Raw genomic sequence first — 11609 nt, 5'->3', positions numbered from 1 at the left:
ATTACAATTTGTTCATAGACTCACGTCCGCGCCTTTTTGCGTTCCGGGCACCAGTGACGAAAGAGATACGACACCCATTTTGTTAGTTACAACCGGTCAGCTCGCTAATGTGTTTTTTCCGTAAATCATATTCCATTTTAAGCTTGCCACAAAATCCAGGCCCACATTGGCTTGGCGTGGGCTTTTCACATCGAGGACGCAAAGTCAAGTGGCCGAAATCCAGAAAGAAATTAGGTTTGGGGTTAGATTTTGTCAGCTTTATCACCTCAGTCCTCTCCCTCCACCGACTTAAAAATGTGAAACACCTGGAAGAGTCCCTTCTCTTCGTTCTGCCACTACATCGAAGGAAGACATGGACCGCTTGAGAACGTTATCACTCTCGCATCTCTCTGTGAGTCTTGGCGTCCTGGCGGAGGGCGACACGAACCGTTCTAGAAGTCGTTACAGTCACACCTCTCTCAGAGTCCCGCACTGTGATGCTGGGCGACACAGACCATTTGAGAGAGTTTCCTCGTCTCTCTCAGAGTCCTTCCACCGTGGTGAACGGCGCGGAGACCTGACGAAGTTCACAGCTCTCGTGTGGGTTCCCTCGCCGTGGAGGGTGACACAGATCATCTGAGAAACTTCGTGCATCTCCCACAGGGCCCCGCCACTGTTGCGCCGCGGGATATTGACCACTTGTGGAAGTTCTCTGGCCGTTTCTTCTTCGCCCGGAAGTTCCCGTCCAACATCAGTGATCCAACCAGGGCGAAGTATCGCGCCACATTTGCCAGACCGTACTACGAGAGCATTCAGCACGTCTTCCCACCCTGGCTGCCGACGTGAGTACGGTGTAGTGAGCACAGACACTCGCACAAACATGTGTACGCCCATCAAGAGATCGCTTGTGCTTGAGCCGATTGTCTAACTGTACAGTACGCTTTGGATCCCTCATGAACTGCTATATGAAATTCATTTGATTTGATCATAGCATCCTGGCATTCTTACCATATTACTGCAGCTTTGTACTGGTAATCAATTGGGCATTTGCTATCGCTACAGTTTGTATCCTAAGAAGACGTAAAGTTATTTATAAATTAAGGTAAACTATAGGTTGGACAACAACAATGATGCATATGAAGAACATGATGGGATCGACGAATGGAGGCCAGAATGCTGTTGTCGGAGTTTGGATGCATCAGTGTTAAAATTCGGGGTTTCTGAACTAGGTGCAGTCGCAGCTAGGTCATTAAGACCACAATTTCATTTATTCGTGAATGCTGGTTTCAGGTACATTGCCAAAATCAGCTTGCAGTGGCTTGAAATAAGTGATGCATCTCAAGATGACATTATCACCAATCCTATGCAGGTATTTATGGAGTTCAACTTAGAGGTTGCTGGGGTTCTTACAAGGCTGTTTTTCGCCAAGCGTGCCTTACACCCTGTTCTGTCAAGCGAGATCCGTTCTAGTTTCACCAGCGGTGAATGCATGACAAAGAACGCCTGAACTTTTCCCGTAACAAGTGTTGTTCAACCCGCTACGTCACATACGACGCTGGCCACCAGTCCCTGGAGTGGCCTGCGTGCCGCCCCACTGTGAAATGTGTTCTTAGAACGGGGCAAGACGCACGCGGTCACGGTCCTGATAGGGTACGTCAGAGACTGCTTTGGCCGTATATCTATATATCATGCATATGATTCAAGCGCCATGGCGCAACCGGGATTTGAACCTTGGCCCCGAAGTGGCAGTCCAATGCGCTAACCACTCGGCCATTACACTTACATCATAATATGACGTCAAATGTCAGACATTCACTACTTTATGTATGTAAGAAAGACTTTGAGCTCCTGGTTTTCAGCATTGTGAGCTGTGAGTTCTTTTTCTGACAATAATCGATTTTCAGCATATCAAGAAGTGCAGGCTTAACGTCATGATTTAGATAGCATTGCCTTTTTTGATGACACTCAATATTGCCAATGCTTCCCTGATAAGGTCATTTGTCTAGTGCTTCACGGTATATTGAAAGTTGACCTTTGCCAGAATGAGAACTACCGTCTCATAATTACGTCTGGTTATTACTGTTTGCTGGCAAATTGGCAGATACGTGCGGTTGTAGGTCAGCAACAGACAAATATAGACATCGCACTCGCCTTTTGCCGCGCATCCCGAATAATGCGTCACCATTAGCCATCACTCGCACGCGTATTCCAGGTGTACCCAAGACTAGAGCCAATATCTGACTGTTGCGAGATTCTGCACAGGAGAGAAAATCAAGCGGTCTTCTCTTACGCGTATATCTTAGACTTCTCAACGGTAAGGGCGCAATACGATGACTATTCCAATCACCGTACAACTGTCGCTCATTCAACCTTGACATGCCGTTTATTCTGTGTAGCGTTATCACGGTTAGCTCTGGCATATCAATTAATTAAACACCAGCTCACTGCAAGGAAGTCACAATCAATTCTTTCACCATCCGTCTCAAAACTGGAGAATTCTGGGATCCCAGTTTTGCATCGTCCTGCATTTGCGTTCCGTCAAGATGATCCCTGGAAAAGATGTCCTCAGGCATCTTTTTCCAAAAGCGATCCCCAGTAGCCCGACACGGTTTGGGACAACGCCTCGTACCGTTCCTGACACGGCCTCTGGCCGCGGTGAGCGCCTGGTACCGGTCCTGACACCGCCTGGTACCGGTCCTGACACCGCCTCTGATCGCAGACACGCGCCTGGTACCGGTCCTGACACCGCCTCTGATCGCAGACACGCGCCTGGTACCGGTCCTGACACCGCCTCTGATCGCAGACACGCGCCTGGTACCGGTCCTGACACTGCCCCTGACTGCGGCAGGTGCCTGGCACCAGCCACGGTACCGCCCCTGGCTGCGGCGGGCGCCTGGTACCAGTCCTGATACCGCCTCTGGCCGCGGTGGGCGCCTGGTGCGGGTCCTGACACCGCCTCTGGCCGCGGTGGGCGCCTGGTCCCGATCCTGACACTGCCTCTGGCCGCAGGCGGGCGCCTGGTACCGGTCTCGTGTGCGCGTGACTCCACCGGTGCGCTGCTACCCCGGCGGCCACCTGCGCAGCGTGCGAGCCACCACGGACCCGCCACCCGACCGGCGCCACTTCGGCGCGCGCCTGAACGCGCCCATACCCCACCTACCAGCCGGCGCGGCGTCGCTGCTGGTCGAGCTTTGGTTCCACGCGCCCGAACGCTGGACGGCGGCCGCGTACGAGGCGTGCGACCGCCAGCCGCACCCGGGGGCGCTGGTGTTCCCCCGGCTGAACGTGACGACGCGTACCTCTGACCCGGTCCGACTGCGGGTGCAGCTCTGGGAGGGTCACACGCTCAGGTGAGGTGGGGTCACACGCTCACGCGCTCACGCAGGGTGGTCGGGAGAGGCAGGTGACCCGGGGGATTAGAACCGGAGATGGGACGGCTCACGACAGCTCGGAGCAGGCTGGTCATAGTCTGGATGATGGTGATTCGCGGGAGGATGCCGACTAGTGCACGCCGTGTCTGCTGGGAGACTCATACGCTGGGGTCAGAACTGAGAGGGAGGGAGGGCATCCCTCGGCGACAGATGTTAATGTACCACTGGGAGAGACGCAGTTGTCGGAAAAAATCAGACTATCGACGTCCAACTCCATCATAACGGCTTCAGTTCTCGTTGTCAGCTGTGACGGACGGACATTTCTGAAGCAGTGAGGGTAATGTTGCTAAAACTGAAGCAACCAGCCGGTGTGTTTAGCCTCGACTTGTGCCGCTCTCCAGCCGGCTCTACGGACGCACATAAAACGGCACAATCCGTATGTCGTACTGTGCGTGCAGATGCTCCACGACCAAGGAGGTGCGGTGGAGCAGTCAACCGCCGGGCCCCGGCACGCCGCCCTGGGCCCGCTGGGACCTCCACATGAGCACCAACGTCACGCTGCCCTGCGGCCACCTGGGCCCCGGCCAGCGGACCCTGCAGGTGTATGACGTAAGCGGTCCTGCGCGCCGGCTCGGCTCAGGGAGGGCGCGGGACGGGGAGAGTTCTGCCGAGCGCTGATGCCGCTGCGGTCGGGGCGAACATCCGGGGTTTGAGCATCACCGCCAGCTCCGGCCCGATGGCATGGGGATCACCCGAAAAAACGAACGGGAGTTTAGTGGATAACGTGATATACGCCAGGACAGTTCTGGGACCAAGCATGAAGTTTTAACTGACCTAAACGCTTCGGCTGCTGTGTGTTGCTTATCGAGTTCTTGTTCTGTGGCGCAGTCGCAATCAGGCAAATAACCCAGAGTCAGACCGCAATGATGACTTTCCTGGGACGACTTTTGCCCGGTGGGGTCGCCCCGGCGTCAAAAACGGGACAGGATCACCCTCTGACTCTCTTTCAACGAAATGCTCAGGTTCCACGGACACCAGTGCCAAAACGACGTTTCAAAAGGACGCTTCAGGGCCGAACTGTGATAGTAAAGCAAAGTGCCCTACATATGCGCGCGCACTGCAAAGTGCACATGCCCCTTCACTGGCCGCCTTCAACAGGACGACGCCGCCGAACCAGCCTCGTACGAGTTGGAGCTGCTCTTCGTCAGCTGGTACGTGGAGCCGGAGGGCAGCACTGCCGACTTCTGGCAGGTTGAAGATGCCGCGCCGCTGGACGACCTGGAGCTGGCAGGGAGCCCTTTGCAACGGTGAGTTCAAAGCCCGTGCCGTGTTTAGTCTGAGGGAGGCGGGGCGAGCTGCAGCTGACAGGGAGACTTTGAAGTCGACGCGTTTTGAGTTGCAGTCAGACGCGGACCCAGCGTCACAGGCGCAGCCGGAGCTGGTGCCGTACCTGGACAGCCCCAGCCGAGCCCGGACCCAGCGTCACTGATGCAGCTGGAGCTGGTGCCGTACCTGGACAGCTCCAGCCAAGCCCGGACCCAGCGTCACTGATGCAGCCGGAGCTGGGGCCGTACATGGACAGCTTCAGCCAGGCCCGGACCCAGCATCACAGGCGCAGCCAGAGCTGGTGCCGTACCTGGACAGCCCCAGCCGAGCCCGGACCCAGCGTCACTGATGCAGCCAGAGCTGGTGCCGTACCTGGACAGCTCCAGCCAAGCCCGGACCCAGCGTCACAGGCGTAGCCGGAGCTGGTGCCGTACCTCGTCTCTGGTGCAGCCTGAGCTGGTGACGAACCTGGACAGCCCAGCCAAGCCCAGACCAGGCGGCACCACCTCCCAGCCAGCTGCCTACAGTGACCAGTGCATGTGCTTGTCGGGATCGGAGTGGAGGTTAAGTTCCGTGCCCTGTCTCCCCCCCCCCCCCCCGTCGTCCAGTGACTGAAATCCTTAATTAATGCGTTCATACTCGTGCGCGAGGATTTGTGAGGTGATCTAGAATGTTCTTGGATGCATTTCAATGAGGGGATCTCCTGCATGCGATTACTTTTGCTGTGCGACTGGAAGCTGAAAGTTCGTTTCAAGTTCGGAAGCTCGTTTCAAGTACGACAACCTATTTCCCATTTGGTTGGCGGACCCGCGCCGTCCTCTCCCGGGGTGTTTCATGAATACCGAGGCGTGCCGTGGCCGGCGCCGCGTCTGCCGCAGACCCGGACCTCACCGGCAACCGGACGAGCTGTGAGACAGCGCCGACCGGAAGTGAACTTCCGCTCCAGCTGCCAGACACCGGAAGGCGTCTGCGGTCGGCCCGGAGTCTGCGCCGCCGCGACTCGCCGGGTCTGCGGCACCCGCCCGCCGGAACGTACGATGTCAGCCGCAGAAGGGGGCTCCGCCGGGCCGCGGAGCGAAACCCGTGCCTTAGTGACGGCCTTAGCGAGGTGCGCGTGTGGTGCGTACCGCTCCGCCGGCGCGGTAAGCCATACCTTTGTGCCTTCATCTGCAGTGAGACGGGCGGCGGGAAGCATGTGCCTCAGGACCGCGAGCTCTGTATGTGGTGGTGATGTCTCACTGCCTTTCGTCTAGTAGTCATTGACTGTGTTGTTGCCGAAGATAGGGACCTATTGCCTTCGCAGGTGGATCAGCCGATCCGTCTCGGCTCCCAGTCGTGCAGATCAGGCTGAAGACGCGACACTGGCAGCGACTTTAACACACTCTGAGCACAATAACTCGAGGACTCAGCATGTACGTCCGTCTAGTTTGAGCACTTTCCTATTTGACCGGGCCCACATACTGTGTTCACCTAACGCGTTTCCTTGTCCATGGACCGGATAGCTGATGCTGATGTCAAAGCAAGACGGCGGGCGGGCCGTGTGGCCGATCTGTTCGCAGGCGTTGCTACTCGAGGACGGGTCAGAACGGGATATCCATATCAGATCGACTGCTGTTCGTAAGCGGACGATGGTGGCATGCACCACGTGGGTCTTGCTGCAGTCAAATATTTTACCATTTAGACTACGCGGATGAAAGAAGACTTGAACCATGCGTGGGCATCATTTGAAAACCTCGGTTCCAAAAACATACGTAAAGTTTATTTCAACAAGACAACGGGACAGTAATATAGCTATTGGCGTGCGCCTCCCACGGGCGGTAAAATGCGAACACCGGCAGCAAAAGCACTACATCATCGACATCGCTAACATCTGGACCAGGCGCCCAGAAAAGCAGAATACACCTCAGAATAAAAACAACGTAAACGCCATCTGGGCCTCCCGCGCGCCTTACTGCTACGAGCGCTGGGGCGGCGATGCTGCGCCGCCGCCGCATGACTACGCCTTACAATATCAAGTAACGTGTCAATAAATTCTGGCACAGGAAGAACTACAGCTGTGATCCGAAGTAACAACGCTGCCGGGGCCGCCGCCCCGAGCAGCCGGCCGGCGCCGCGCGGGTCACATCCCCCTGTTCGCCCGGCCAAAACCGGCTGACGCCAGGCTGACCGAGCCAGGAGTCGGCAGCCGTTCCTCATGGAGTCGCACCACGCGCCGCGCGGCCCGCACCGGCCGTAGACACCAGCCCCACACGCCGCGCTGATCGTCCGTACCTGATGGAAGGGGAGGAGCGTCGGCGGGCGGCGCCGCCGACGCCGGCGGCGGGAAGCCCGCGCCGGCGCGCGCCGCACTCGCACCCCTATTGTCACACACACACTGAGCACCCACGCACACGCACGAGCGCGTCGTGCGCGGTGAGCCCCGTCCGCAGCTGCCACGTTCTGTCACCTCAGATTCTCGCTGGCCCGGCGGCCGTCGATGTTTCGTCGCCGGCCCAGGAAGCGGCTCAACAGTCTCCCACGCGGTAATCTCACGATTCGCCTCCGAAGTCGACCTCGGACTCCCCTCCGCGTCGACTCCGGAGTCAACCTCGCGCATCTCCCAGAGTCGGTTTCGTACTCGTCTTCACAGTCACCCCGGCGGACGGCGTCTCTGCCGTGGCCGAAAGTTCGGAACACCTCGAGCTCCGTCGAGGCCTGCCAGCCGTGTCGCCGGCAGTGCCCCCTCCCGGCCGGCCAGCGCACCTCACAGCCGGCAAGTGCCGGTGACGGTGGCGCGACGGGCCTCGGCGCGCGGCCGACCGGCCGCCTCGGCCAAGGAGAGGGCGCGGGGCCGGCCGGCCGCCGCCACCGCCGCCGCGCTGGAGCCGGCCGCCGGCCGTGTGGCGCGACACAGCGCGTGCAGCAGGCTCTAGAGGTGGTTGGCGGCGTCGTTGGGGTGAGGCGTCAGGCCCGGTTGCAGCAAGTCGATGCGCTGCTTCTGCTTGCGCTGCTCGCTCATCTATGAAGAGGGAAGGAGCGGGGCGTCAGACGACCGGACCACGGCCGAGGCTGAGAGGGAACGGGCGTCAGACAACCGGACCATAGCCGAGGCTGAGAGGGATCGGGCGTCAGACGACCGGACCATAGCCGAGGCTGAGAGCGAACGGACGTCAGACGGCCGGACCATAGCCGAGGCTGAGAGGAACGGACGTCGAGAAGACCGGACCACAGCCGAGGCTGAGAGGGAACGGACGTCAGACGACCGGACCACGGCCGAGGCTGAAAAGGGAACGGACGTCAGACGACCGGACCATAGCCGAGGCTGAGAGGGAACGGCGTCAGACGACCGGACCATAGCCGAGGCTGAGAGGGAACGGGCGTCAGACGACCGGACCATAGCCGAGGCTGAGAGGGAACGGGCGTCAGACGACCAGACCACGGCCGAGGCTGAGAGGGAACGGACGTCAGACGACCGGACCATAGCCGAGGCTGAGAGGGAACGGGCGTCAGACGACCGGACCAGAGCCGAGGGTGAGAGGGAACGGACGTCAGACGGCCGGACCATAGCCGAGGCTGAGAGGGAACGGGCGTCAGACACCGGACCACAGCCGAGGCTGAGAGGGAACCGGCGTCAGACGACCCGGACCACAGCCGAGGCTGAGAGGGAACGGGCGTCAGACGACCGGACCATAGCCGAAGCTGAGAGGGAACCGGCGTCAGACGACCGGACCACAGCCGAGACAGCCCCAATCGGCAGTCTGCAGTACCGCTCGGCTTCAATACCGTCCCTCCTCCCCGCCCAAGCCGTCACCGTCGCTGCCGTTCAAGGTCATTAATTTATTTCTTCCCAAGTGCCGCCATGCGTTATGATCCTTACCATAGCCTAAGTGCGCGCTTGTGCAGGCATAATGTGAAAACTTTTGCAATCTGAGAGCGGCAGCCACCCCCCACGACCTTCCCCAACTACCGCCACGGTCGCAATCAACAGCGTCGTCGCCGGCTCGTTTGCTCTGTCAACAGCACTCGAACTCGCCGCACGGCACAAGCGCGCCGCCCCGGAGGCCCGGCGCCGCCCGGCCAGTGCGTCTGCGGCGCAGGATCTCCCGGCGCCGCGCCGGACGCAGGATCCGACGCTTACCTGGTCACGCAGCTCGGCCAGCTGGTCGGACAGCGTCTTCACCAGGCCCATGGTGGTGTCCAGCTTGTGCTGCAGGCTGCGCAGGTCGTTCTGCTCGCCCTCGGCCTCGCCGGTGGTCAGCGACATGGCGCGCATGCGCGGGAACCAGTCGAGGTTCTTCTCCTGCGGCCGCCGACGGAGTGGCCGGGTCAGTCGCCGCCGGCTTCGGTGGCGGGGCGGACGCAGCACCATCGGACCCCGCCCCTCCCCCCCCCCCCCCCCGCCTTTCCCACCTCCTCGAGAAACGCGCACTCGTCTGGTTCCAACAATGCCATTCCGATGTCGCTGATGACAGCCTTCCAGGCATTGCCATTATCAGACGGATTCCACGCCACGGCTCGTGTCTATTCCGAGCTTCTGACAACAATCGTCCAGGCGTCAGTGATCAGCCAACCCAGACTGCATGACTGATGACGTCTGGGCGATATCTTCACGCCTTCATCAACGTTACACGGATCAGTTATCCGACAACATTCCTCCCATTGCACTATACACAATCCGCTGCATCCAATACAATCTAGCCATCGTCGCACGTAGCCCATAACAAACGCGGCAACTGCGTGCATACGTTCCGTGACCAAGTCAACGACTCGCCAGCAAAGTGCGCAGTGTCTATACCTGAACCATGTTGTAAACGTAGCTCTCCGGGCCAGTGAACTCGGTCGACACCTTGACCTTGATGAGCACAATAAAGTACAGGTAATGCCACATGTTGTGCTCGTTCTTCACGTGCTCCTCAAAGGTCACCGATTTATTGTCAAAGTCGCTCCGCTGCAGACCTGGAAGGAAAAGACGATGCTCAGCCATCTTTCGAGACAGGTTTCAGGTTCAGCTGGGCACCGGCCATCGTAAAGCAACATACCAAAGCCACGTGGCACAATTAAAGTAGCATACCAAACCCACGTGACACAATTAAAGCAACATACCAAAGCCACATGACACAATTACAGCATGCCTCTTAAAATATGCCTCAAAGAATATGCCCTCGTCATCAAGGTACATCAAACTTCTATTTAAAGCCAGCCAAAACCATGCCCACAATCTCACCAAATCTGTTGGGAAGTCTGGTCTACTTTGCGTCACGATCTCGGACTGCGATCGAACTCCAGAACCAACAAAGGAGCGCTTTGTTCCGACACCGGCAGCGGGTCACCCCGCAGCAGGGCACGGCGGAGCACCCCAGCGGAGCACTTTCCTAAGGATCGGACACTCGCCGAGGTCGACGCCGCCTCTTACATGACACTGCATTACCTAGTTAACAAATGATTGGGCGTCCCTGGAGCGGCTCTTGAACTGGGCTTGCTCGCCGCGCTGTGACTGGACGCCGGTTAGAACGTGCCGGCGGCCAGCAGCAGCGGGTCCACTGATGCTGTCCACGCCGTTAGCCTCCCTCCCCAGGCTGCTAGTGAGCACCGCGGTACGCCTCGTCCTCCCGCTAAACCAACACTCCCCGTGTTGCGCCGAGGTTGCGCGCACTCACCGCAGACGAAGCACGAGTTCTTCAGAATCTCCTCCTTCTGCTGCTTGTCGCTCCTGAGATCGGCGAACGTGTCGATGATGACACCGAAGATAAGGTTCAGCACGATGATGATGACGACGAAGAAGAACAGCAGGTCGTATATCACACGGGCCGTGAACAGCGGGTCCTGGCGGCGAACGGTAGCGTCACTGGTGCCACAACGCCCAGAACCAGCACCATAATACTTACCATAGTCCGGCACGTCAGGCGAATGTGAGGTAAGGAACGGCACGGATCATGCGGCAAGACGCCGCATGCTCCAGTACATCGCATGGAATGGGTACATGGAGCTTACGTGCTCCAAAGGCGCATATCTCTGGAGCCGTGCGAATCTCACACGCCTTCCTCGAGGCGCACCGGTCCGTCGCCACACCGCAACACGCGCACAGCACGCCACTCAGCCGCCCGCCACGGCGGCTGCCAGCAGTTGACCGTCGAGCGGGCCGGACGCCGTGCGGCCGCACCTTGCTGCTGGGCGCGCGCAGCACGTCCCCGATGCCGCCGCCATTGCGCAGGCCTTGGTTCAGCGTGGTGACGATGCACATCATGAGCGTGTCACAGGCGCGCTCGCGCTGCTCCTCGTCGGCCGGCACGTCCGGCGGTGCCGCCGCTGCCGAGGCGGAGCGGCGTCAGAGGGCGGAGGGTCAGCAGAGACCGACGTCAGCGGGTCGGGGATCAGCAGAGGCCGGCGTCAGTGGGCCGAGGGTCAGCAAAGACCGGCGTCAGTGGGACGGGGGTCAGCAAAGCCCGCGTCAGCGGGCTGAGGGTCAGCAAAGACCGGCGTCAGCGGGCCGAGGGTCAGCAAAGACCGGCGTCAGCGGGTCGGGGATCAGCAGAGGCTGGCGTCAGCGGGTCGGGGATCAGCAGAGGCCGGCGTCAGCGGGTCGCGGATCAGCAAAGACCGGCGTCAGCAGGTCGGGGGTCAGCAAAGGCCGGCGTTAGCAGGACGGGGATCAGCAGAGCGGGTGTCAGCACAGGTGGGCGCCAGCAGAAGAGTGTCAGCGGAAGTGAGGGGTGGGATGAGGTGGGGGCGGCGCAGGACGAAATGGACAGCTCCAGATCACAGCACGATCAGACAGCTCGCAGGCTATCATCATTCATGAATCCGGTCTCCAGTCTGCGGACTGAGACAGGCATAAGCCGGCTGCCGATTTCATGATGAATTCGCTGCAAATGAGGCCATTCGAAAACATATTACGGGCCATCATGAGATTCCGCATCGATTATGTAGGCAGAGTTGAGCAGCCATCCCTGTCCA

The 11609-nt window shown here is 59.3% G+C and overlaps 2 protein-coding genes across 2 annotated transcripts in view; one reads left to right on the top strand and one right to left on the bottom strand.

Annotated features, from left to right (window-relative positions):
* Window positions 1-642: 642 nt before the first annotated feature.
* Window positions 643-6801, top strand: LOC119111559 (uncharacterized; the record flags this gene model as incomplete). Its single annotated transcript, XM_037235370.1, is given in 7 exon segments — window positions 643-821; window positions 1270-1348; window positions 2192-2293; window positions 2989-3329; window positions 3809-3959; window positions 4509-4657; window positions 5555-6801. Coding segments are annotated over 7 exon segments (1035 nt in total), but the record flags the coding sequence as incomplete, so codon positions are not given.
* A 744-nt stretch (window positions 6802-7545) lies between these two features.
* LOC119113092 (inositol 1,4,5-trisphosphate receptor-like) overlaps window positions 7546-11609 on the bottom strand; it is a gene marked incomplete in the record, with an annotated part of 69109 nt that continues 65045 nt past the window's right edge. The window contains 5 exon segments of the mRNA XM_037237422.1: window positions 7546-7674; window positions 8794-8955; window positions 9451-9611; window positions 10313-10478; window positions 10816-10961. Of these exon segments, the coding sequence (XP_037093317.1) occupies window positions 7585-7674; window positions 8794-8955; window positions 9451-9611; window positions 10313-10478; window positions 10816-10961 (725 nt within the window).

Source organism: Pollicipes pollicipes, unplaced genomic scaffold (assembly GCF_011947565.3).
Source record: "Pollicipes pollicipes isolate AB1234 unplaced genomic scaffold, Ppol_2.1 Scaffold_7261;HRSCAF=8764_pilon_pilon_pilon, whole genome shotgun sequence".
NCBI classification, from domain to species: Eukaryota; Metazoa; Arthropoda; class Thecostraca; order Pollicipedomorpha; family Pollicipedidae; genus Pollicipes; species Pollicipes pollicipes.
This window is presented reverse-complemented; position numbering and strand designations above follow the sequence as displayed.